The sequence below is a fragment of the Miniopterus natalensis genome, chromosome 4 (genome assembly GCF_054644295.1).
Source record: "Miniopterus natalensis isolate mMinNat1 chromosome 4, mMinNat1.hap1, whole genome shotgun sequence".
In the NCBI taxonomy this organism is placed as follows: domain Eukaryota; kingdom Metazoa; phylum Chordata; class Mammalia; order Chiroptera; family Miniopteridae; genus Miniopterus; species Miniopterus natalensis.
This window is the reverse complement of record NC_142084.1, coordinates 82,774,699-82,802,196: the sequence shown is the minus strand read 5'-3', so window position 1 is coordinate 82,802,196 and position 27,498 is coordinate 82,774,699. Positions and strand designations below refer to the sequence as shown.

General features: G+C 46.5%; 1 protein-coding gene across 1 annotated transcript in view; it reads right to left on the bottom strand.

The window, feature by feature from the left end:
• The window catches only part of GALNT10 (polypeptide N-acetylgalactosaminyltransferase 10), a 170,558-nt gene that overhangs the window by 28,583 nt on the left and 114,477 nt on the right, over positions 1 to 27,498 (bottom strand). Inside the window, exons 5-6 of the mRNA XM_016214053.2 lie at positions 3,130 to 3,315; positions 201 to 384 (exon numbers count right to left, since the gene is read on the bottom strand). Of these exons, the coding sequence (XP_016069539.2) occupies positions 201 to 384; positions 3,130 to 3,315 (370 nt within the window). The remainder of the gene's footprint in view (positions 1 to 200; positions 385 to 3,129; positions 3,316 to 27,498) is intronic.

Sequence of the window (27,498 nt, the reverse complement as noted above, 5' to 3'; positions counted from 1 at the left end):
GACCAGCAGAAGAGGCACAGGGCTCCGCTCATGCCCTCCCCTCGGCTCAGGCTGCTCCATCGCCTGGCCCCCTCCACTTCCTCGGGGAGCCCCTCTGCCCAGCTCTGGGCCTCCGCTGGGCCCACCGCATTGGGGGCTCCCTTCAGGAGCCCTGGGTACACACTGTGCCCATGAAGATGGCTGAGCTCGCTCACACTTACTCAAATGGGTCGCTGGGGTCCGCCTTCTGCAGTTCTGGAGGGATGGGGATCCGCTTATAGTACATCTCCCAGTCAAAGGCGCCCCGCATGGCATCCCCCGCCTGGGTCTCGTACCGGAAGTCGTCGTGGTCAATCACGTCGATCATTGGGCACACGATGGTCTTGCGGTTCCGAGCGATGCGGTCTGAAGAAACCAAGAGATGCCCATTAGGGAGGCAGGATGGGGGAGCAGCTAAGTGCACGACTCTGTTCTGCAGCTTATTTGCATTTTTAACATGTTCCCTGGGTGATTTCTCTGAACATCTGCACGTGAGAATCCTGGAAAGGAAGGGAGGGCGTAGGCTTTAAGCAAGATGGACTGGGGCTCCCATCCCAGTCCTGACGCCCAAGACAGGGGCCCAGGGCCAGCTACATAACTACCATCCCCACGCCCAGCATTCTCGGGGGTGCCGGTGAACTGCTGGGGCAGGCGATCTGCCACAAGGGGCAAGTGGGCTGTGCTGGGGTGCCTGGCGGCTCTGGGCCAGGAGTTAAGTTCAAGACTTGGCTTGGGGAGCCTGGTAGGGTCAGAGGAGGCGAGTAGCTGCCACTTGGGATGTGTTTATTCAGCCCCCCCCCCCCCCAGGCCCACTGATTCAGGATCCCTGAGGGTGGGGATGGATCAACCTTGTGACAGGCTCCCTGGGGATTCTAATGCAGCAGGACCTTCTCCAGGGAAAGAGCTAGACAGAGAAGGGCCTCCTTCCTAACTATTCATGGCCATTCAGGGGATCTCACTTCTGGGCAGGGCTTGAGCTGAGGGCACAGTGCTCTGCTGGATGCTGGGTGAGGGTGAGAGGTATGAGGTCAAGGGGTTGCATCAGAGCAGCAGCGTTCAGTGCTGGGCTCATTCGGTAACAGAATGCCCAGGTTCGAATCCTGCCTTTGTCTCCCGCTAGCAGGGTAACCTTGGGAAAGGTTGTCAGATGCCTCTCTGTCTCAGTTTCCTTCCTGACAAAATGGAGGAAGACAGCACCTATCCTGTGGGGTCTCTGAAGACTGAGTGGGACAACCGGGGTCAAGATACTTGGCACGTGATCAGCACTCCCGACACTGTCTGTGACCAGGGTTGCTGAAAGCAGCTCAGAAGCAGGCGTTGGAAGACTGAGCATCTCCCTCATTCTCTTTGGCCCTCGGTTTTCTCATTTGCAAGATGTGGGTAATAATGCCTGGCCTGCCTGTTCCACCACAGAACCATCAAATTCAAATGGGGCTGTGGCCTAGAAAGCTAGGAGACTAGCAGAGCCAGGATCACGATGATGATGATGATGATGATGGAGGAAATGATCAACAGTGGTTTTTCTTTGGGGGGCTGAATCCTTCTTACTCAGAAATGCTTGCTCTCCAAAGACGGCAGAATGAGCTGTGCAGAGAGGTGTAAATGGTTTCAGAGACAAAAGCCATAATGTGCTCTGTCTGCTGATCATATTAGCAGGGCAGACTTTTAAATCTACACCACTGGTTCACATTTCTATTGCAAAAAGAAAAAATAGAGGGGGAATGCTTCTTCCGTGTATGTCTGCAGATTATGAAAATTACCCTCATATATTTCCATAGAAACAGAGTTAAGGGCTATTTAGACAACCAGCTCGGCTTTCTGCCCCACCACTCCATTCTCTTTATGAGTCACTGAATGACCCAACAAATGGGTTGTTCCTTCAGGACTATAAATTAGGCGACTGATGGTGAGGCTTTTCTCTTTTTTGTTCTTTCTGTAATGAGAGGCAGATGTAGACCTTTTGGCTTAATTAAATCAACAGTTTACCAGAAAATCTGGGGGATATCCTTTCCTAACCCCTTGGGGCCCCGGACCCTTGGGGTCAAAAGAACCTAATCGAATACTAGAGTTGCATGCTGATCTGTGTTGGAACACAGCTTGCTGGGCTGTCCCATTTAACTGCGTGGATTTTGTTTTCTGTCCTCACTCTGAATGGTGGCCTAGCCGGTGCTCCTCAAAGTGTGGGCCCTGGACCAGCAGGACTGGTATTTCCTGGGGGCTGATTTGAAATGCAGCTTCTCAGGCCCCACCCAGGACCTCCTGAATCGGAAACTCTGGGGAGGGGCTAGCACTCTATTTTAACAAGTCTTCCAGGTGATTCTGATGCTTGCTCAAGTTCGCCTTAAACTTCAGTCCTCCTTGCTCCCTAAGCTTTCTGTTATGGAGAACATACCCACCACTTCTGAGGGGCTCACTTTTCTCTCTGAATTGGTAACCCTTCCTCTACTGCCGTCCCTAGCCTGACTCCCAGTCTCAATGGGACATTTCCTCTTCAATGTCAAACTGTCAGCACCAGCTCACTGCCTTTATCAAAGCTGAACTTCTCAGACAGACTTTGGAGTCAGACAGATGGTGACTTTGACACTTATGGCCCAAGGGAATAAGTGAGTCATTCAATATCCCTGAGCTTCAGTTTCTTCTACTATAAAAAAGGGATACTTTTGACCTGGCATAGTTTTATAAGAATTAGAGATAATGCTTGCAACCTTCCTGCCTCACAGTAGCATTGCAGTGAACAGTAACTATTCTAAGTTGATATGATGATGCCCCCCATAGTTTGGCTCTTAACTGTAGACAACGATGGCTTGCTTTCTAAGAAAACTTTAAGTAATCTGGAGGAGCAATCATATCACTAGAAACGAATGTGCTGTATGACTTTGGGCAAGTCACTTCCCTTCTCTCTGAGTCTCAGCTTCCTTCTCTGTAAAATAAAAAGACGGAACTGGAGGGCTTGTTAAGGTCTCTTTGAGAACTCCTGAACTTCCAAACCCCTCCTGGCACCTGGCATTGTGCTGGGTGCTCTCAAGCAGGCAGGGGAGCCCTAGTGGATGACTCTGTGCAGAAGGCTGGCTCATTCCAAGTTGCCTACCTTGTCTTGGGAGGGTTCCTTACCTAGCAAGGGGGGGAGCCAATTGACATTGGCTTCACAGTGTGAGTCCAAGAATGTGATGACATCCCCAACTGCTGCTGAGGCCCCCAGCATCCGGGTCCTTATCAGCCCTTCCCGCTTCTTGGTTCGGAGAATCCTCACGCTGGGGAAATGGGCCATGTAGTCTTCAAGTGGCTTCTTCAGGTGCTCTGTGAGGGAGACAGAAGAGGACAGATGGATGATGGGTAAGAAGAACTGCTTAGTAATCATTCTTGTGACTTCTCCCTCACATGTGCACTGCACTTTACAGTTTAGACACAGCTTTCCAGTACTCTGCCTCATTGCACCTCTCAGATAGGGCCAAGAAGGGCAGGGACCACCATCTGCATGCTGCAAATGGGGACACAAGCTCAAAGAGGTCCAGTGACAGCTCCAGACCTGGAGCACAGAGGGATCTTCTGTGAGTAGCTGTGGTTCATGCCTGGCTGGGATCAATTTCCTCATTTTCTGGTAACAATACTCTGATTTTACTTTGGGAAACTGCCCCTCCCCTTCTCAGTCCATCAGATTTGGGTGGGGCTGGCTCCATCCCCTGGTTCCAAGGGGCAGAGCAGGCAGCTTGAGCCTGACCAGTGAGGGCATCATCCCATTCCCCTGGCCTCAGTGATCGGTCCAGGGATGGCTATGTGACCTGATTTGTCCACATAATGAATACTGAGAGGTTTTTTCAGACCTACTGAAAAAACAGGGCCCTTTCTTTTTGCTAGTTAGTTATTTGGTTGGTTGGCCATAAGTCTAGAGCTGCTGGTGACATCTGTGCCAAATGAGGTGATAAGAGGTGGTGGGAGGATCTGCTGGGCCTGAAGCCAGTGTGTAAGAAGAGAGTCAAGAGATGGAGAGAGACATTATTCTGAGGACATTTTGATTCTTCAGATCCCCCTGTGCCTGATGCAGATAGATTTCTGGATGTTCTTATGGCACGTGAGAACAAATTCCTCTTTATGCTTATTCTAATGTCAGTTGCATTTTTGTCCCATGTGTGGAAACGTTGTTTTGAATAAATCTGAAAAATGGTCTCTTTCCACTAAATGCTGGTGTTCTCTCAATTTCAGGGTTTGGGCCCTTTGTGAAAACTCTAGCATGACTATAAAAAACCCTACTGTTTACATCATATTTAATGATGTATGCTTTCTCATCACTTCTACTCAATATTGTACAGTGCTACAATAGCTAGTTACCTAGCTAGTGCAACTGGTAAGACAAAGAAATAAAAGGCATAAATACTGGAAAGAAAAAGTAGTAACGTCTTTAATTGTAGATGGCATGATTGTTTACATAAAAAATCCTAAGAAATCTATAAAGTAGAACTAATAGGTAAACTTAACATGATTTCAGGATACAGGTCAACATTTTCAAATCAATTCTATTTCTATTTACTAGCAAATACAAAACAATTGGAAAATGCAATTTAAAAGGGTAAAAATACAATTTATACTTTAACAAAAGTACAAATTTGTATACTTTGAAAACTACAAAACGTTGTTGAAAGGAATTAAAGACCAAAATAAATGGACAGATAGTTCATGTTCTTGGATTGGATGACTTAATATTGTTAAGACAGTAATAATACCTCCCATATTGATCTTCAGCTTCAACGTGATTAAAATCACAGCTGATTTCTTTGCAGAAATTGACAACTGACAGCTGATCCTAAAATTTATGGAAATGCAAGGGACAAAGGGATCCAGAATAGCTAAAACAACCTTTTGATTATTTATACATGAATGTTTATAGCAACACTATTCACAACAGCCAGGTGGTGGAAATAACCCAAGTTTCCAATGCTTTATGAATGTATCGACAAATAAAGAATATATCCAAACAATGGACTATTACTCTGCCATAAAAATGGATCAAAAACTGATACATGCTACACCATTGATGAATCTCAAAAATATTATACTAAGTAAAAGAAGCCAAGCATAAAAGGTCACATACTGTATAATTCCACTTGTATGATGTTCCAGAATAGGTAATCCACAGACACAGAAGGCAGATCAGTGATTACCAGGGCCAGGGTCAGGGGAATGGGGAGCGACTACTTAATGGGTATGGGGTCTCCTTTGAGGATGATAAAAGTATTTTGGAACTAGATAGAGGTGAGGGTTGCACCACATTGTGAATGTACAAAGTTCTAATTAATCGTATACGAGAATATGGTTAATTTTATGTGAATTTTACTTCCATGAAAAAAAAGTGGATAAAGAATATAAATAGGTACTTCTCCAAAGAAGACAGACAACTGGCCAATAAGCACGTGAAAAGCACCATTATTAATCATCAGGGAAATGCAAACGGAAACCACAGTGGGACACCGTCCTACTTTACATCCACTAGGACTGATATAATCGGAAAGTCAGATAATAACAGGAGTTGACAATCTTCATACACTGTTGGTGGGAATGTAAAATGGTACAGCCACTTAGGAAAACAGTCTGGCAGTTCCTCAAACTTAAACACAGTTGTAACACACTCCTAGGTATACACCTAAAAGGAATGGAAACATATTTCCACACAAAAACGTGTACACTCATGTTCATAGCAGCAATATTCATAAGAGCCCAAAACTGAAAACCATCCAAATGTCCATCAAATTATGAATGGAAAACAAAATGTAGAATAGCCACATAATAGAATACTATTCAGCAATAAAAAAGGAACAAGCTATTGCAATAATACGAAATGAGCCTTAAAAACATTATGCTAGGTCAAAGAAATCAGACATATAAGACTAGATAGTACATGATTCTATTTACGTGAAATTTCTAGAAACGTAAAACTACAAAGACAGAAAGGAAATCCGTGGTTGCCTGAAGCTGGGTTGGAGTGGGGATTGATTGCAAACAGGCATAGGAGAACGTTTTGGAGTGATGGAAATGTTCTAAAAATGATTTACAGTGATAGTTTCACAACTGTATAAATTCACTAAAAACAACAACACTGAACTACAGAGTTAAAATGGGTGATTTTTATCGTATGTAAATTATACCTCCAGAAGGCAGTTAAATTCTAAAAAAAAGAAAGAAAAAGAAATCAATTGTATTCCTATATACTGGCAAAACACAATTGGAGAGTACGACAAAAATAGCATTTGTAATAGTCTCATATATAAAGACCCAAATAAATGGAGAGATAAATAATATTTATAGATTGGAAGACTCCATATTAACAGCCAGTTCTCAGCCCAGAAATAAACCCATGCATTTATGGTCAATTAATATTTGACAAAGGAGGCAAAAACATACAATGGTGTAAAGAAAGTCTATTCAGTAAATGGTGTTGGGAAAATTGAACCAATACGTACAAAACAAGAGAAACTAGACCACCTTCTTACACCATACAAAAAAATAAACTCAAAATGGATTACAGCCTTAAATGTTAGGCTTGAAACCATAAAAATCCTAGAAGAAAACATAGGCAGTAAAATCTCGGACATTTCTTGTAGCAATATTTTTTCTGATATATTGCCTCAGGCAAGGGAAACAAGAAAAAATAAACTAATAGGGCTATATCAAACTAAAAAGTTTTTGCACAGCAAAGGAAACCATCAAGAAAACAAAAAGATAGCCCACTGAATGGGAGACCACATTTGCCAATGATACATCTGATAAGGGGCTAATATCCAGTTTATAAAGAACGTATATAACTCAACATCAAAAAATCACACAATCCAATTAAAAAAAGGGTGAAGGACCTAAACAGACACATCTCCAAAGAGGACATACAGATGGCCAATAGACATATGAAAAGATGCTCAATGTCACTAATCATCAGAGATGCAAATTAAAAGCACAATGAGGTGTCACTCACACCTGCCAAAATGTCACCATCAGTAAATCCACAAACAAGCGCTGGCGAGGGTGTGGAGGAAAGGGGGCCCTCGCACACTGTGGGGGAATGCAGACTGGGGCAGCCACTGCGGAAAGCAGTATGGCGTTTCCTCAAAAAATTAAAAAGGGAACTGCCTTATGACCTAGAAATTCCATTTCTGGGAATATATCTGAAGAAACCGGAAACACTAATTTGAAAAAATATATGCACTCCTATGTTTATAGTAGTGTTATTTACAATAGCCAAGATTCAGATGCAGCCCAAGTGCCTACCAGTAGATAAGTGGATAAAAAAGCTTTGGTACAGCCCTGGCCGGGTGGCTCAGCTGGCTGGAGCACCGTCCTTTACACCAAAATGGTTCTGGGTTCGATTCCCGGCCAGGCACCTACTTAGGAGAAAACCCACTGACGTTTCTCTCTCACACCAATGTTCATTCGTTCGTTTGTTCTTCTTGCTCTCTCCCCCTTCCTCTCTAAAATCAATAAACATACTCTTGGTGAGAAGTAAAAAAAAAAAAAAAAGAGAGAAAGGGAGCATGCGGGCCTTTCTGGGGTGAGGCATTCTATATCTTGACTGGGGTGCTGGTTTCCCAGCTGTAAACATTTGCCAAACCTCATGGAATTGTGTACTTAAGATATCTGTACATTTTTTCACCATTTGTAACTTTTAGTTCAATTAAAAAAAATTGGTCAAAGCACACATTGTGCTAGTTGGGGAAGTTGGAGTGTAGTGAAGTGTCACTGACTGGGGCCAGGAAAATTGGTCTATGTTCGCGTCTGGCCCAGTGAGACCATCCCTTATTTCCTCTAGGTCTCAGTGCCATCTCTGTAATCAGAGTTTGGACCAGAAGGTCCTCAATGGCCCTGGGCCCAGGCCTCGCAGAACTCCTGCCTTCCCTAACCAAAGCCCAAATCCTCTGAATTTGTTCCATCAGGGGTTACACAGGAAGGGCCCTCCTAAATCGGGGGGGGGTGTCCAAATCACCTGGTGAGCTGCTGTAAATGAAGCTGCCAGGCATCAACCAGGCGGTGATTTGGTAGACCGAGGGTAGCACCCAGCAGCTTTGGTTTTACTTGACCACAATCAGGGAATTGTGATGCACAGCCAGCCTGGAACCCCCTGGGGTAGTTCAGTTTCTTCATTTTATAGACAGAAAGCTGTGGTCCAGAGAAGGGAAGGGCCTGCCTCTGGCACAGTTAGCAGTAGAGCTGTGCTTCACGCCAGGAGCCCCGGGCTGCTTGGTCCAGAACCTACTGAACCTTTTGTTTTTCTAACCCAGTAAAGCAATGAATCACTTCACTGGTAAGGAAGGTTATGATTGGCAAAGCAGCTTCACATATTTTATCTCCCTTGGTTCACAAAATCATACTTTGCATTTGACAGATGAGAAAACTGATATTCAGAGAAACTAAGAAACTTGCCCGAAGTCATACAGCTGGTAAGTGTGGGTTCCCTGTGGAAGCATAATGCTCTCCCTTCCTGGTCATGTTTTCCCAATGCTGAAAATCATAAACTACTGCATCTTTCTGCCTCTTCCACCTCCCCTGCTACAATTTACTTAGACTTTTAAAATCAACTCACTTTTTAAAATTCAAATTTTTATTTAATTAAATTTATTTTGAAAAAAAAAAAAAAAAAAAAAAAAGGTTAAACACCATAAATGGAAAATCGATACCGGTTGTGATAAAGAACTAAAGAAAAACCCCAAACATGTGAAAATTAAACGACGTTACTAGATTTCAGCCAGAACTTCCTGCTGCCCCATGACTGGGAGCTTGAGGTCGGCTCTCCTTTTGTCAAGGAGGGAGATATGGGACTCTCCACCTGAGGTCATCAGGAGAGACCAGACAGAACCGAAAAGACAAAAGCTTCTCTCCACACGAGTCCACGTTACTTCATGCAAAGTCTCTGAGCCACCTGAGACCATCTTGGTACCACCTAGAACCACTTCTGCACTGGACACTTAGGGAAACACGGCCCCATCACTTGAGGTAAGTCTCCAGAACCTTCTGCGAGATGACGCGTGCTTCATGTGGCGGTGTCTAGCATCTTGTAGGCAGGGGCAGTGGAAAGATAAACAGAGAAAAGGCGGTCTACAGACACACACCGGAGGCTGGAAAGCTCAAAGACGCCAGGCGGCTGCCTTGCTTGCTCTCAAAGATTAATATGGCTTCGCCCGCCCTTTCCCACTTATCCTTGGAACAGTGACTCTGTAGAAAACAGAAATCAATTTTCCCTAATTGAGGGACTAAATCTTTCCAAAAGAGACTTTCTTGGGCATTGAGACAAGATAGCAAAAGGCATGATCACTCTCCAGATAGGCTGCTGTTCGGGCAGGAACAGTCTTTTTTTTAAAAAAAAAAAGCCATAGTCATCGTGACAAGCGCTTCTTCTTGGCTGGGTTCAACTGGTAGGTCATTAACTCGAGGATGAGATAATCTCCTCTACTACACACCACTACTCCCATCAGAATTAGAAATAGCACCCGGCCCCGCTCTAATCATTGAGGGCCCCGCTCGGGCAGAGCCCCGCCGCCGAATCACCCTGAACGCAGATGGCTGCATCATTACAGATCAAGCAATTAAGGGCTTTTGACAGCTTGTGGTAAAGTTGGAGCCATTATTTAGGGGCAATTATGCTCCTCCTGTCCTTATTAGAAAGTGCATTTACACAAAATCAGGACTGTTGCCTTATTTTGCCACTTGGATGAGGGCATTCCGTTCCATCAAGTCATCGAATTTCAGGGCTGAAAGGGATTTGAGGTGAAGATGATGACGGTTATAATGACAATTATCACGCTCGCCCACAGAGCTCCCTGCTTCACATACATCATCTCTGACACCTACAAATGGGGTATTAAGGTCCCATGTTATAGAAGAAGATGCCATGAGGCTTAGAGGGGGTGATGTAACCTGCCTAAGGAACAGTCTATAAATCATGAAGTCACAGTGTAAAACCCAACCCTGCCTGGCTGCAAACGAGCAGGCTCTTCCTAATGCATCAAACCCCATCTCTGCTCACTTGTCAGTCCTTTCATTCTACCCAGAGGGGACCGGGAGGGCCACGGAAGCGAAATGCCCTCCCCAGAATCATATAGTGAGTCTGTGACACAGTGTGTCCACCCTGGGACCCCTCCCCCCATCTTCATAAACACCAGGGCAGGGATAAGCAGCCTTCATCAAAGTGCCTATGCTCATGGGTTTATAACGGGGACCTAAAGCTGTGCTAAGAAAGATTCTGAGGCTATATCGTGGCTCAGCATCAAAGTGCCAGGGCTGAGAACAGATGTCTGCCCTGAAGCAGTAGGAGGCAGCTGCCCTAATATCGAATATGCATCATTCCCATTCCAAGGGCTGCTCTGACGGAAAAAACTACAGAATTGCTTTTGCCCATATTACCCCTCTAATTTAATGAGCCAGAGCCACCCAATAAGAGGGAGGCTGGTTCTGAAGGCGAGCCCCATCGCTGTCAGGATCTTAGCAGGTGTTAGAAGAGCACTCATCAGAGAGCTCACAGGCGGGCTCTGGGTGCCCACCTGCTCCTCCTCAGCATTGCCCTCTGCCTGCCGCCTTCGCCCGCCAGCACCTGCCTCTGCCTGGGGCTCTCTGCACCCACGTGGTGAAGCTCATCCAAGGACTGTGGCGTGGGTGGATCATCACCCCAGCGCCCCTGCCCCTCCGGTGGGCTGACCCCTGACACGTGCTCGGGGCTGGCTCCCAGAGCTCCCAGGGGATCCCGCGGGGTGGCAGCGTGGTGCCTTCCCAGGCATCCTTATGGCTGCCTCCCCTTCTTGTTCCCCCGTCCGCACTCTCTCGCTGGTGTTTCCCCAAATCTCCTTTCCAAATAACTACTTGCCCTCAAATCCCGTCTCAGGATCTGCTTTAGGGAACCCAAACTAAGACAAGTTCTAAGCAGCAGGTATGACTTAGAGGGACCGCAAAGCCGACTCTGTGATTTCATGACTTCCCCTCCGTGACACACTGTTCTTTGGTGCCCAGTTTCTATAAATAATGGTTATCCCGTGTTCAGTGCCCGCCCACACCAGGCACTAACCCGAGGGCTCTACAGGCATTTACTCATCTCATCTTCACAAACACGCCACAAGGCAGGTCATGATTAAGTGTCCCGGTGTTACTGATGAGGAAATGGGGCCCAGGGAGGTTCCATAACTTTCCCCAGGTCCACATAGTTAGTAATTGGCAGGTCTTGGATTTAAACCCAGTCAGTCCGGCTCCAGAGTCTGTAGTCTTCTTTGCTAAACTTTTTCAAAAATTAAGAATTATTTCAAACATATTTTTAAAAGTAGGACAGAATAATGAACCCCCCCCATTGACCCATCACTCAGCTTTGGAAACTGTCAATTGCTGGTCACTCCTGTTTCACCCCCACCCCTGCCCACTGGGTGATACTGGAGCTAATGGAGTCTGTGCTCATAACCACTGTGCTGAGAGAGGAGAGCCAGGGTTAGCGGGGAAGGATATTACAGTCCCCCGGACTAGCACTTGCCCTCTCCCCAGGACACTCCTGGTGAGTTATCTCAATGTTGGACACAGAGCATCTAAGGAAGTGCGTGCTGATCATCTCAGTGGGCTTCCTGAAAGTCACTAGGAAGGTGGGGCAGGTATCATCAATCCCAGTGTTACCAGAGAGGAAACTGAGGCCCAGGGGAAAGAAGGCCTTGCCCTACATCTCTCAGGTGGTGAGGTTTGAGTGAGGACCTGTGCTTCCCCGGTCCTCCCAGTATATCCCACCTGAACGAATGCGTGTGTGCGCACACACACACACACACACACACACACACACACACACACACACACACGCTTCCCTGAGCCTGTACTGAAATGCAGCCTCTCTCTCCTGTCTGGTCTGAGGATACTTAGGACTCCGAGGATGGTTCTACCTCGCAGGTTGTGGCACAGGTCGCTGCATTCCAAGGAGTTGCTGTGAGTTAAATCGTGTCCCCCCAAAAGGTATGTCAAAGTCCTAACCTCTAGGACCTGCAAGTGGGACCTTATTTGGAAATAGGGTCTCTGCAGATGTAATCAAGTTAAGATAAGGTCATCCAGGTTTAGGGTGGGCCCTAATCCAACGACTAGTGTCCTTAAAAGAAGAGGGAAATTTGGACCCACAAGGAGAACACCATGAGGCGATGGAGGGAGAGATTGGAGTGATGTGTTTACAAGCCAAGAAACACCAAGGATTGCTGGTAACACCAAAAGCTAGGAAGAGGAAGGAAGGCTCCTCCCCTGGAGACTTCAGAGAGAGCATGGCCCAGCCAACACCTTGATTGCTCACCTCTAGCCTCCAGAACTGAGAGAGAATCAACTTTTGCTGTTTCAAGCCATCCAGTCTGTAGTGCCTCATGCTGGCAGCCCTAGGACACTGAGGCAGAAGGGGGAGGTCCTCACACACTGGCACCGTAACAGAGACACAGCAAGAACATGGCCTTGGTCCAGGCTACCGCTGTCCCTGTCTGGACCACTGCAGTCTACGGCCAACTGCAGCAGCTGGGACTGCTGTCCCTGCCTCCACTCTGTCCCTCTTTGGCCTCGCCTGCACAGAGCAGTTCGGGTGGTCTCTTAAAAGGGAAGTAAACTGCAGCTTGTCACCCTTCCACTCTCTTGCTTAAAACTCTTCCACGGCTTCCCACGGCTCTTGGGAGGAGGCCCACAATCCTTACAGGAACGATAAGGCTGGGCAGGGCTGTCCCTGCCCCCACTCCAGCCTCATCTTGCCCTTCCTTCCTTATTACCGTCCTCCCCCTGCCATCTGCTTTCAGGTGTCCAGAGGCCCGTGATGTCTCCTTCTGTCACTGCTGGTCCTTCTGCCTGGATTTCTGAGATCCCAAAGCCCCTCCATACATCCCCCCCTAGTTACCTCCTGCTCATCCCTGAGATCTTGGCTCAAACTCCAACTCATCACTGAAGCCTTTTCCCGTCTTCCCAGAGCACAGCAGGTGTCCAGGGCAGATCATCATAGAGCCCTGGAACGTGTCCTTCATGTCCCTCAGCTCAGGTCACCCTTCCGTATCCATGGATTACTTGCTTTGTTTCCCTCCTACTCTAAGCTCCAGGAGGGTGAGCTCTGTGAACAGTGCTTGCCGGAGTATCCCTAGTGCCCAGTGCAGAGCCAGAGGCACCCACGGCCCCTGCTAAACCCACACACCTTCCCCTCCCATCGTTTCATTTGATTTGACTGTCCTGTGAGGAAAGCAGGTCACGGTCCACCATCCTCATTTCAAGATGAGGGAAGTCAAGTTCAGAAGATGTTTTGGTCCAAGGTCACACAGCCAGCAAGTTAAGTGGGAAGACAGGACTCCGATTCAGTTTGGTTTGTTCAGAAATCTCTGCTCTAGTGCTGTGTGTAATAAATTAATTCCCAAGTACAACACAAGAGTTTCAACCTCTGCTGCCAGGAGCCTGGCAGACACCTGCTCAGGAGCCCCAGGAACAAAGGAGCCCTGTGTTCCACGCTCCGGCGGGACCCAGGGCGTGCGGGAGAGGGGCCGTGGGCAGGCCGGCGAGGCAGAAGGGGAGGAAGGCACAAACGAGACACAGCAGCCCGCCCCCGTGTCAGCGCCGGTTCAGAGGCCTCCTGGGTGTTGCCAACAACGCAGAGGCTGTGGCGGGAGAAGCTGCCCTCTGCACACCCGGGCGGATTCTGGGCGCTGTGGATGTTCTGGGTCCTGTCATGTCTCAGCTCTGCTGGGCTTCTGGCTATTAAAGTGTCACAGCTCATCTGTTTCTAGACTGATTTATTTGCTTGCAAGTCTCAGACAGGGTATTCTAGAGCACTGCCGATCCATAGCACTCAAAAGTGGCACCCTGTGCTGTCCGGGCCACTGTGGCTCAGTTGGTTGAGTGTCATCCTGTGCACTAAAAGTCGCCGGTTTGATTCCCGGTCAGGACACATACCCAGGTTGTAGGTTAGATCCCCGATCAGGGTGTGTATGGGAGGCAACTGATTGATGTTTCTCTCTCACATTGATGCTTCCCTCTTTTTCTGCCTTCCTCTTTAAAATTAAAAAAAAAAAAATTTTTTTTTTTTAAAGTGTCACCCTGTGTCCTGCTTTGATACTCAGGTGCTTCTAGCCAAAAGAAAACTTAAGATGAGGTGGACCCTTACTCTTATCATCACTGTCAATGTTAGAGTTTCTGTCCAGAGCTTCCTGTGTGCCTGGGCCTCAAGTTAAATGCTGTCATTTATCCACATTGTCTCATTTCATCACCATGAAAACTATTAGGCTCAGAAAACTTCTATGCTGTGTTCAGCTAGTAGGTGACAGCCAGGAGTCATAGCAGGTGCTTTTGATTCCCAAGCAGGCATTATTAACCATGAAACTAGACCATCCCTCCATGCCCTCGTCTCTGCATTCTGCCTGGTGGGGACCGATTTTTAGTCACACAATCTCAACCTTATCCCCCACCCCCTGGGATGTCCAGGGCTTTCACTTGTTTGAAAAACTGACATAGGTAAATATAAACACCAGGGAAATTAGAAAGCGAGGTTGGGGAGGAAAGCTCTGATGGCACCAGGACTGGTTTTGGCGAAATGCACTGGCATTTAAGCATCATTTACTGTTTGGAAAAGGAAAACAGACCAGCCCTTCAGGAGAGAGAGAGTTTTCTGGCCCTGAGCCCCAGGAAGGAATTCAGAGTGTGGCAGGGCTGAAGGGGGCCTCGGAGGTCAGCAAGAAGATCCTTTCCCTTCTTTGACAGGGGTCTCTAAGACAACCTAAGGCGTAGCAGACACCTTCGATGTGTGGTTTGAAAAAAAACCATTTCCTTTCCCCTTCCCATCCCCCTTCCTCCTCTCCACCCTCCTCTTCTTCTTGATAATAGCTTTACTGAGATATAATTCACACACCATACAGTTCACCCATTTAAAGTGTACAATCCATGCCCTGAGAGTGGTGCATCAACCATACCTCAGTGAAGGCATTTCTGCCGGGGAGATTCAGTCTAGTTTAATCAAGAAAGCATTTGCTGCACTCCTGCTGTGTGTCAGGGACGAGGCTGGGCACAGTCCTTTCTGCTGCTCTAACATGGTGGTTTTCAAAGTGTGGTCCCCAGACCAGTAGCATCACTGTCATCTGGGACCTTGTTAGAAATGCCAGCTCTTAGGCCTCAGCCCAGACCTACTGAATCAGATGGGTGAGGCCTGCTGACCTGGACTTTATCAAGCTCTCCACCTGACTCCGATACGTGCTAACAGTCGAGAAACACTGATCTGCCTTAATGCAGAAGGTGAGCTCAGAGAAATAAACCTGGGCCATTGTGACCATATTAGAATCTCTAAATGATTAGAAATAGAAACTCACACTTCCTGCTAGAATAATAGAAAGACTGAAGTTCTTCAAGGATTCTGAGCCGATTTGCTGGCCCCCAGCAAACCTGTGAAGGGGATGGGTACCTCCTCCTCAGACTCACAGTGGTCCCCACTTGGCCTGGTCCTGCCTCACCTCCCTCCCTGATGCTCCTCTCACCTTCAAGGCAGAAAAGATCTGACAAACTAGCGCACCTCCCCCTAGGCTCACAGCAAGAGTTCTCAAACCTCAGCCCTAAAAATCCCCAGGGGAACTAGTTTTCACACACCTTAAGTCTCAGAGTCTGACTGCTATACACACTGGGACAGTGGCTTTCAAATCTTTCAACTATGACTCATAAAAAGAAATCCCTCTTACATCATGACCTGGCACACACATATATAACTGAAAGGTAAGGTGTGATGCGCTCAGATGCTTTTTCTATTCTATCCTCTTATATTTTGTTTTTGTTAAAAAGCTGGTCATGACCCCAGAAGCTGATTTTATAACCCTCTAATGGGCCGACTACGATAGGAAAAACCCTGGCCTAGGCCACGGCCTGGAACCGATAGTGTTAAAAAATGCCCCACTGGATGTGGAGGTCCTCTGCCATGCCCTGGCCCCAGGACAGCTCTCCTTCTGTGACATCCCACTGTTGTGACTTATTATTATCAGGCTCCTGAGATGCACAAAAATGGACCCAGGTCCAGTTCTACAAACAAGACTGTCGCTGCACTACTCACCTTGACAATCATTACTAGAATTCCTGTACGTGGATTTGCAATCTCTGGAATACCGTGTAGGTGGAGACATTACTCCCAAATGGCCAATCTCCTGCCAAAGACTCCAGAGAGTGTATTTAGGTGTCTCTCCTCTCACCATAAGAGCTGTCAGGGAAACGTGTGTATCAGGGCCTTTGCATCTATGGGCCTATTGTCTCAGCAGCTGGAAAACACCAAGGACACAGCAGATCAGAGGACACTTAGCCTAAGTTCAAAGGTCAACATAGCTCCAACACCCCTGATTCAGGGGTTTCAACCCTAGCCTACTCAACGTTTCTTTACATAACAGTTATTTTGTATGGGCCCCTTTAATATTCTAAAATAAAATTTTTAAATAATAAAACCTATTAACATCCAATTTGAAAAAAAAAATCTATATAATTCCCCTACTGTAATATAAAGAAGAAATAATAGAACAGCACGGTTCAATACATAAATGCTTGGGATGACTGTATGAAGACGGAGAATTAGCCAAATGTCTGTGCCTCCGTGTCATACACTGGAACACATATTAGTTCACCTTCCAGACTGGTACAGGTCTGTGGGTTGGCAACTCAGGTACCATGAGCAGCACTGCTGTTGATGTAATTTCCTAGAGCAGTGAACTTCTGGTGGGGTTCCGAGCCCCACAAGTACGATCTTCCCCTGACACACCTGTGCTCCTAGAAAAGGGGCACAGTGGCATAAACGGGAGGAGAGAGAACCCACCCTGGGGAGACACGGCCGTGTCTGTAAGCTGATTTGAGTGGTGGTTGGCAATGGGGGCGGTGAGAAAATAGGAGGCTGGGTGAAGTGCTTTGGGCATATTCCAGCAACAAGATACTTTTCTAGAGGGAAACTTACGGAGGAGGACAGGGGGACCAGGTACTGTCCGGGCACTTGGCTGACTCCACCCCACACACCCCCTGCCGCCACCCTACGGGGTTAACCCCACAGAGGCAGAAACTCAGACTGAACAGGGTCCATCAGGGCCCGTGGTTACACAGCCGGTGGTGTTTCTCCAGAGCTCCGGCCGGTCTGCCTCTCTTCATCACCCCTAGAGTCAGTGGCCTCGGAACAACATGCTAAGTTTGTTCCTCTGGCACTTTTCTGAGAACGAATGGGAATCTGGCCCCCAGTCCAAACACAGATTGTACACCTTCCCCAAACATTTGCTTTGCAACAAGCCCCTCTGTTCTTTGGCATCACATTACAAATTACCCCTCTCCTCGGAGTGCAGGTATCTGGCCAGAACATGCCTTTGGTGAGTTTAAGAATGAGTTGTGCTCCCTCCTCAGGCAATCACATCCACCAGCCAGCTCCCAGAAATAGCAAGCACTTCATCACACAAATTAACTCCTCTCCCTTATTTCAAAGAGATGAGTAATCTATTTAAAAATATGCTATTATCTAAACAGGCAGTCTTATCTGCACTTTTAATTTCAACTAAATGCCCTGGTCCCCTTTCAGCGGGTGGGCAGGGCCATAAATCTGTTTCATAATCAGACGACAAAAACACTTCAGAAACCAACACTATCAAGTTAATTACGGTTGTCCCTGTTTTCTGAAAGCGACTCCCCACGAATCAGCTACAAATGAGGAGAGAAGCCCTGGCCCCTTGGACTTAGTCCACTCCAGTTTTTCACCCAGTTGGAGACCATCCAAGGGAGCAGATTCATGGGCAATTCCAGTTGTGGGCTACTGGTAGCTGCTCTTAAATTATGTCAGGTTGTCAGGTGTTGGAGAGCAACATGTGTTTCATTTAGGAGGCCGGCTTCCATGAAGGTGTTGTTAAAAAAGAAAAAAGTCTTCCACTTTAGCGGCAGTGTCAACCTGTCAGTTTCATATTTGGTAAAGGGCAAAGGTATTCTCCTGGGGGAGATTTTCCTGCTCCATGCACAGGAACAGAAAGCTGAACATATGTCAGAGTTTTCCTTCCAACACCTCTAACTACTATCACCCCCGAACCAACCCAACCCAACCCAACCCAACCCAACCCAACCCAACCCAACCCAACCCAACCCAACCCAACCCAACCCAACCCAACCATGACTATCTGGAAACACCTGCTTTGTGGGGTCCTGCAGACTTCCCATCTAGGCCTCTTCCTTCTCTGCTTCCTCACTGGTTAGTGCCAGAGCAGGAACTGTTGGGGTATTCAGCTATTTACAGAAACTTCCAAATAGGAATTAACATGGATACACAGACCTGGCCTCTAATCCTCTCACCTCTCATTCTATCCACACTGCTGCCAGAGCTCAGGCCTACTGATGTCATTTGGTGACATTTCAGGCCTCTCAGCAATGTCCACAGCCCACCTTTCCAAGCTTCCCTCCCATCTCAACCCTTCACCCGATCCTCTCTCTGCAACCCTGTACACCTGGTCCTCTCTCTGCAGACACCAACTGACTACTTTTCTTGCCTTCACTCCTTTACTCTTGCAAATCCCTCAGCTCAGAGCACCCTTCTCTGTTTCTCTGGCCCAAAGGATCTTATTCTTCCATCCAGGCTTGGCTCAAAGTGCTCCTGAGTTGCCCTCCACGTGAACGATGCTCTCCTCTGATGCCCACTAAGCATAGCTCAGGCTCCAACCACAGCTCTTATTGTGTTCCCTGCACATTCTGGTTCAGGACTTGTGCCCATCTGCCTGGTAGCAAGCTTCCTGAGGGCAGGACTGAGAGTGACTCATTTTCCAGTCTCTCACAGCACCTGTCATATGGCAGATGCTCACAGATATCTGGCAAACAATCCTGATTTGATAAATTTTGCTTGTCATTTGCTGCTTTTATTTTTTAAAGTCTATACACACAATGTTTTTCCAGAGGATTCATCATGTCACCCCAGGGAAGATGTCAAGCATGTTGGGGGTGGGGCGGCTGTCGTCCAGGTATTTACTTGTGAGTCTCTAAATGTAGGAGGCAGCATCAGGAAACAAAAGTCACCTTCACATCAGGATACTTATCAATGAACTGTCCACTCATGAAATTCCCACTCAAGCATCACTCCCCACTTAACAGAACTCGTATCTCTGCCTATCACATCCAAGCCTGTTGGTGAGATGGCTATGTTTCAGGTGTGACTACCAAGCAGTGTAACGCAGACTGGTTACAAGTTGCTCAAAGGGAGGAGCAAATGCAAAGGCCCTGAGGCAGACGGGGCAGGACCTAACATAGTCACTATTGTTTTGATTAGATGTTAAGGCCATTTCTTGTAGGTGGACACTGCACAAAATTCTGCTAGGACATGCTTCAAAGATTCAGACAGCTTGCAGAGAAAAAACCACCACGGATACAGGTGGACACGATTTTTAGATATACAGTGTTCTAAATATTTCATCTTTTTTCTTTCTAAAATGGAAAGGTATTTACTATTTTTTTATGATTCTCAATGTGATACATTTGCTGTAAAAAATTTTTTTAACCATCAGGGAAGAATGTAACATCTGAGTGACAAAAGCCACTGTAGTCTCACCCACCAGAGGCAGCTGTTAGTTCGGTGTATTTCTTGCCCAATTTTCCAGCGTTTCTGTGTGTACTCATTTCCTCCGAAGCCTGCTCCCCCCCACCTAACACTATGTCACAGCCATCTTTCTGTATCAGTACACGTAGGTAGATCTAGCATGCCCTTTTCCCACTGTCTCACACGATCCTCCAATTAACTCAACTGAGGGAAGTAGCCCGGTTTTGTGTGACACAGGACTAAGACTGGGACCAGTGAAGTCCTCTGCCTGGCATCAGTAACTGGCAAGTTAGAAGAGTGGGCTCTCTGGCTCCGCAGCTCACTCCCTGTCTCTGACACCATGCTGTCTGCCGGCAGAAGCAGCAGAACCAGAAGACAGAAGACAAAACTGGCAGAGAGTTACAGTTCAGCTTAGCATAAGGAAAGAACTTTCTAATGATAAGAGCTGCCCAGCAAAGCCACGGGATATCTCCTAAGACAGCGAGCTGTCGTCAATCACTGGAAGAACTCAGTCAGAGGCTGAACTCATGCAAACCACAGAGAGACTCAGACGTTAGAGAAACGCTTAGACCACGCGGCCTTGAAGGCCCCCTCTAGCCCTGAGACGGTGCGAATCTACAGTTCCAAGATGATATGCTTGTCCATGCGACCGGCTCTGAGAATGGTGAAAATCCAGCTCTCAGGGCCTCATTCTTTAACCCAACAGCTCCTTCTGAGATGCATTTAGTAATTAGCATAGAGAGAATGTGGTTTTCTTTTCATAAGCTCTAGGTCATTTTATCTACCCCTGCAATTTTCTCCCAGCCCTAGCTGTGAGCATCTTTCACTTTTCAGTGTTATATTTGTTTTATTTGTCAAGGGCTAGGAAACACAAGAAATGCTGCCTGCAAGAGAACCCCACACCGTGGGTAGGTGTGAATGTGTGAGGCAATGTGGGCTGGGAGTTTTGCATTAAACCCAGAGCACTGGTGGCAGATTTTTCCAATCCTCTGGTGGTACATGAATCACCGGATGCCCATATGGTTAGATTTGTGAACTCACGCTCAAACACACACACACACACTCACACCCCACTACTGCCCACTGCTAGTACACCCTATGAGAACAGTAGGAGCTGCTCATAGCTGGGTTATCATTAAGCTTAAAACTAAACGAAAAGCCCTGGAAAGGCATTTTGTTCCCATGCAGGCACCCAGATGGCTGTCTGAGTTGAGCCACCGGCTACTAGCACCACCCAGAAATCACGTGGTGATCTGAGGCATGCCTGCAATGCCCCCTAGCTCCTCAGTACCTTTTCTATTTGGGTCTGTCACAGTACTTGACTTTCTCCCATTGGTGACCCCATTCCTGTGGGTTACCACTGCCTCACTCTGGGGGTGGGGCATTAAAAAAATTACACAAGTAACACATGCTTATTTTGGAAATTCTTAAAAATTAGACATGTAAAAGTAAATGAAACATCACCAGTTAATCCACTTTATAGTCTGTTGGGGCTTTCATGTCCCCTTAGTAGCAAACCATGGTCCAGAAGGTCATCCTTCCATATTCCTTATTGCACAGCTCAGTGCAGAGTAACATTGAAAGGAGCCTCCACTATCTGCTAGGGATAGTGCAAGCTGATCAGAAACCAAGACAAACAAGCTCAGGCTCCAGGTCTACTATGGAAGATACTTCTGCTAAAGAATATCATGAACAGCTGACATGCAGTAAGAATGATCCGGAACCAGACATGGTGCGAAGCATCCTACAAGTATTATCTCATTCAACGTCCACAGCGATCCTACAAGGTGAGATGATCATCTCCATTTGAGAGACGAGAAAACTGAGTCTTGGAGAGTTGCAGGATATTATCTATGTATGGTATTGCTAGTAAGCAGCAGAGCAGGGACTTGAATCCAGGTTGCCTTGTGCTTCTAACCACTATGCTTCCTTTAACAGGAGAAGTATACACAAAGATTAGCAGCAGTACTCGAAGAATGAATTAACTTTGGGAGGTGACCAAGGAGAGTACAGGTCTCCCAAGGAGAGTTTCAATGGCATCATCAGGGTAGTCAGGTAGGGAAGGACATTCTATGCAGAAAGAACAACCCATGGAAAGGAAACAGAGCCTTAAAACAGCGGAGTATGCAGGGAATAAGACAGAGTCCAATGTCTTCTCACCAATGATAAATCTTGTTAAGCACTGAAGAAGTAATTCATGATTTATTTGAATTGGAAGGGGCATTTCTTTAGCGTGTATGACTATCAAACACAGGTTTTACTAAGAAACAAAAATTTAGCCTATTAAGACACAAATATGCCCACCCCCCAAGAAACATGCAAAATCTCTAAAACCTTGCAGGAAATAAATTATTGGGTAACCATCTTTGCTTCAAGACAGTATTCTTTTTTAATGAAATAAGAAAAAAGATGCACATTCTTGTTTTAAATTTCTTTTTTAAAATCCTCACCCAAGGATATGTTTTGCATTGATTCTGGAGAGAAAGGAAGGGAGGAAGGGGGGGAGGGAGGGAGGAAGGGAAACACTGGTTCTCCCATATGCACCCCAACTGGGGATCAAACCTGCAACCTGGTTATTTGCCAGGACCAGGAATGGAACCCATGACCCTTCACTGCGCGGGATGATGCTCTAACCAACTCATCCACAACAGCCAGAGCCACATATTCTTGTAAAAAAAATACTAAAACTACAAATACAAGAGAGGGTCAAGTTTCTTTTGCCGCGATCCTTAATCCTAGTTCATGCTCCTGTCTCATAGGTAATTGCTGTTAGCAGTTTGGATTATATCCTTCCATGCCTTTTTCTATGTTTACATACACATATGCACCCACATGAAAACATAAAGTATTGCTTTTGTCTGTGTGTGCACTTATATAAATGGTTCTGCAATTTGGTTTTTATACCTTATAATATATCTTAGAGTTCTGTTTATGTCATTTAGGTACAGTGCCTTGTTTGTGTTTGTTTTTTAAAAAAATATGTCTTTATTGATTTCAGAGAGAGGAAGGAAGGAGAGAGAGAGATAGAAACATCGATGAGAGAGTCGTCATTGATCGGCTGCCTCCTGCACGCTCCCCACTGGGGACCGAGCCCGCAACCCGGGCATGTGCCCTGACCGGGAATCGAACCTCGATCTCCTGAATCATAGGCTGACGCTCAGCCGCTGAGCCACGCTGGGCCGGGCAGTGCCTTATTTTTAATGGCTGCATCAGATTCCATATTAGGGATATGTCATGGTTTGTGCCCCTCCCCCTACAGATCTTTGCTTCTAATTTGGTGTGATTACAGTGCTGCATTGAACATCCTTACATGTGCCTCATACTAAGCCTGGTGAGAAATTTTCTAGAAGAGACACTGGGAAATGGAACTCCTGGGTTACAAAATACACACATTAAGATTTTTCTGATACTCCCAAAACGCCCTCTCCAAAATGGAACTTCCAATTCTTAGTCTCCCCAGCAGTTTCTGTTCAGAATAGTGAGAATCTCAGAAGGAAGGGGAGGAGCGTGAAGTGTGGAGAGAGGGTACATTTTAAATGGCACATTTGATATAATAAAATAATTATTTAAAAAACAGCTACTGTTTTCATAATACAAACTAGATAAAGTAGAGCTGGACAAAACCTCGGCTTGGGGTGATGCATAGAAGGCGGGCTTTTGGAGAGTGGGCCAGCCCTACCCCCCAAGAACCTCTGGTGACAGGGAGGGAAAGAATAGAACTTGCATCTTTTAAAGAGGGAAATAAATGCTTTAAAAAAAAAAAAAAAAGGAAAAGTGAAGCCCTGTTAGGATCTGGGTGAGTGTCACTGAATAGGGGTGGGGTACGAGGACTACGCTCTTTTCTCCCAGGCTGCTCCTGGCCTCCAGGGCCACCTGTGCTTTAGGAGGCAAATCTGGTCACCATCAAAACCACAGCACAGGACATGAGTTTTCTGAGGCCAGAGGCAGGGCTGCTCCACTGACCTCATAACTCTCTCCAAGGGTCAACTACTCCGACCCAGCTGCTCTGAGAATAGAGGCTTATCTAACGTGGATGGCCTGGAATTTCAGGGGCAGATGCCTCTGCGAGCAGCGGTGGTTAGGAAGGCGTGTTTACTGTGGCTTTTAACGCATCAGTGGTGTGTGGAGGGGGAGACAGCCCTTCAGAACGCAGCCCCGCTCTGCTCCAAAGTGTGCACCAATTAGGATGATTACTGGTTTCCTTACAACACAAATACTAATGGCCTGTCACACTCTGGCATATTTTTCTTGGTAACCTTCAACTCCAAATGATTAATAAGGCTCCTGTGGCAAGGCTCATACACACGCAGGCAGAGAACAGGGGGAAAAAACCCAATGCTGACGGCTGCACATCTAATGAGCAGAGGCTTGTCAAAACAAGTTCTGAGGGACTGTGACGGGGAGAGCATGGCCCTGATCAATGGGGGAGAATGTCTGGGAACGCTCTGAGGACTTCAGATTACACCGCTATGTGACCCCAGCAACGTCACCTTCCCTCTCGGAGCCTTAGTTTCCTTCTTTCTTGCTTAATGGGGATCGTAATCCCTTTCCTGCTTGTCAGGAAGGATGCTGGTAGGGGAGGGCGCTTAGAGATGCATGAGAATGGGAACATCATTATTAATAATGAGGGGGGCACAGAGATAGGAGTGCGAGGACAGCGCAGTGGGAAAGAGGGGCCAAAGTCAAGCAGACTTAGGTCGATTGTCTCGCTTTCCCTACAGACCAGCTCTGCCAAGTTCCTCAAGTTTTTCTAGGCCTGTTTCCTCATCTGAAAAATGGAGATAATACAGAACCTCCTTTCTTAGGGTTACTCTAAGAAATGAGATGATGTATGCAGAGTGCTCAGCAAGCCAGCGCCTGAGGCAGACCGAGCCTCAGTACCATTAGCCGTGGCTATTGTTGTAGTATTATTATTGTTGTTGCTATACCACGCCAGGAAAAATGACGTCAGTCTTGGGGCCCCAAGAAAAGCCCACATCCTCGATTTACATTTTCCAAAGACACTTCCCCCAAACAGAACGCTTCACATTCCATTTCTTCTGCTTAAATCAGGGCGAGAGGGCATCTGTCTAAACAGAACTCCTTCCCAGTGTTCCATGAGTATCATTTGGGGAAAAAAATGGTAAAGATGGTTTTCCATTTGGCCTATTTAGAAATATGAACTGCTAGGTAGAGGTATCAACACTTCACGGATGCTAATTTTGGTCTAATATTCAGTAATTAATGATGCAGTCAGAGGACGCTCCCTCAGCCACTGTTTTTTCCCCTCCCATTTATCTCATGTACAGTGCTGTGCAAAAGGGTCTTGAAGCCACCTCCTCCAACCCAATCGTTACCCCTAAATCCTAAATTTTGCAGCACCCTGGGCCTCATGTAAGTCTCCACCTCAGCTCACAGGAGGAGCAGACCCTATGAGATGTTTAAAGGGCCCCCAGGATGGAAACAAATGGGGGGGACCTACATGCTCCACAGGCAGCTGAGGGGTGTGTAAAATGGTCCAGACAGAAACTCGAAAACCCTACCGGGGTCACGTGGGAATGTGAGCCCAGAGATACCAGGAGAACCAGATTTTTATGGGAATTCTCTCAACTTCAAATATTGGCAATTCAATCAGATTTTAAAAATCATTTGAAGGCCAAATAAGCAGGTCAAGGGGCTGAATCCAGCGCTTTGAAAGGAACATAAACTCTTCAAAGCCAGAAGTTTATGACCTAAAGCAAAGGGGGAGTAATTTACCAAATGGAGTTCTCTAAGACCAAAGGAGTTTAATGGATCAGAAAAAAGATGGCAATAAAAACCACGTGCAATTCTACCACCCCACTATTAACATTTTGCTCTATATACCTCCAAGCATTTAAAAAATATATATGTGGTTACAGATGTTTTGCTTGGTTTTTATATCTAATGGGATTGGGCCCAGATGTGCATACCAATTCGTAGCCTTTGTTTCCCTGCACTTATCCCTACCTTGTAATAATCTCTGTATTGCTGTCCTTCTCAGGCAGCTCTCTTAACACCAAACCTTCTTCTCACTCAAAATGTGCTCCTTTGGCAGTTTTTCTGGGATGGACTGAGCCAGCATTTCTCAAATTGAAGTAATGAACAGTCTCCCTCAAAAGAAAAAAGTTACTGTGGCCTCTTTCATACACACAACCCAAGGATTTACCTAAGAAATACTAACCAAGGAAACCAAGGTTTCTGACTTCCAAGTGTGAATTTTCAAGGCAAAGAGAAGTCTTTTAGGTTGGCAAAATAGTTTTTTAAAAGATTAAAAATCAAAACCAAAAGGTAAATTTAAAAATTCCTGGCTAACTCTTGGATCTTGGAACAATTTGAGAAACACTGGTCTAAGGCACACTAACAGGTCCCTGGGAACCCACGGTGTGTCTGAGTTCAGCCTCTGAAGCTCCTTCTCACCCGGGACCACCCCTGTGGCCTTGCCTTCCCACAGGCCCAGGGCTGGAAACTACAGAGGGTGCTAGCTTTTCACCCCTGTGCCCTTGAGCTGTGGAGCGGAACCTGGCTTCTCTTCCCACTTTCAGGGGGAAAAGCATACTTTAAATTATTTTCTACATCTGGCTCTTGGGTAAGATTTCTTTTGAACAAAGTTTTCAGTATTGAAAAAAGAGAAAGAGTTGGAAAATCACAAATGTAGGCCATTTTCCTCCTCTTACAGAGATGGTGAAACTATGGTCAGAGAGGGGCAGGGCTTGCTGGGAGGCCAGTGAGGCAGTGAGGACGTGGGTTTTCCAGCAGGCTGGGTCTCCCTCCCTCAGACCCACACCTCAGATTCCTCTCTCTTTCTCCCTCCTCATTTGAGCCCTGCCTGGGAACAATCCCCAGGGCCCGGGTGCGGGTGCTGGGGGCAGAGTCAGGCCATGAATGGCCGATGCAGAAATTTGGGTATCAGGTGAACAGATTCATAGCAGGTGTTTCATAAATGTAATTCAAACGAATCAATGGGCTTTCGAATCACAGAACTGCCGGTGTGTCCTTGTGCACGGCACGGAGCTTCTCTGAGTCTCACTTTCATCTTAAAAAGGTGATAACACCTTCCTTTCAGGGTTGTTGTGAAGTTAGTACAGTCCTGTAAGTAAAACACCTGTCATAAAGTAAGTGCTCAATAAATGGTACCTTCTGAATGGCACTGTGAATTAGGAGAAGGAGCCAGAAAATGAACGAGTCGTAACTGAAGGGAAAACCATTCTATTTAGATATGTCACCTTGGACAAGTCATTTCACTTATTAAGCCTCAGGTGACTCATCTATAAAATGGAGCAGCCATATGACTTAACCCATAGGACTGTTGTGAGGGTTGGGCAAGTTACACAAAGCAAGAACTCTGGGGACTCTCAAGCGGTAAACAAATGCTGGTGGCTGAGCAGAGCCCAGCTGGATTGTGGGGGACAGAAGTATGAAAGTCTCCGCCGAAAGGCTTACCAAGGGCAAGGTGTGTGCACAGTGAACCAAGGGTACAATGGCCTTTCTTATTTCTGTTTGCTATGTTGTCTATTTTTTCTGGTTACAAAAATATTGCATGGTACAGAATTTGGAAAACACATAAAAGCGCACGGGAAAACACAGAAATCTCCTATGACCCATCATCTAGAAACACCCACCGGACTGGTTGTGTCCAGTGCTGTGCTGCCACAGGTGAGCATGCGTGAGGCAGCACCCTGGGGCGGCCCAGGTCCCACCTCCAGCCCCACCGCCCACTAGATGTGTGACCCCAGGGAACACGCCTCACTTCTCTAAGTCTCAGTTTCCTTGCAGGAAAAACGGGGCCGACATTCACATTACTTCACAGAATTGTGAGGATTAAGATAGTGCATGTTGAATGCGCAGCACAGCGTTTACCACATTATAAGACCCAACAGATGCAGCTGTCAGAATTCTTCTTATTATCACTATGCATACATACAACTCACACCATTTTTACCTACAAAATGGATCTTTTGGGTAACAACTATGTCATC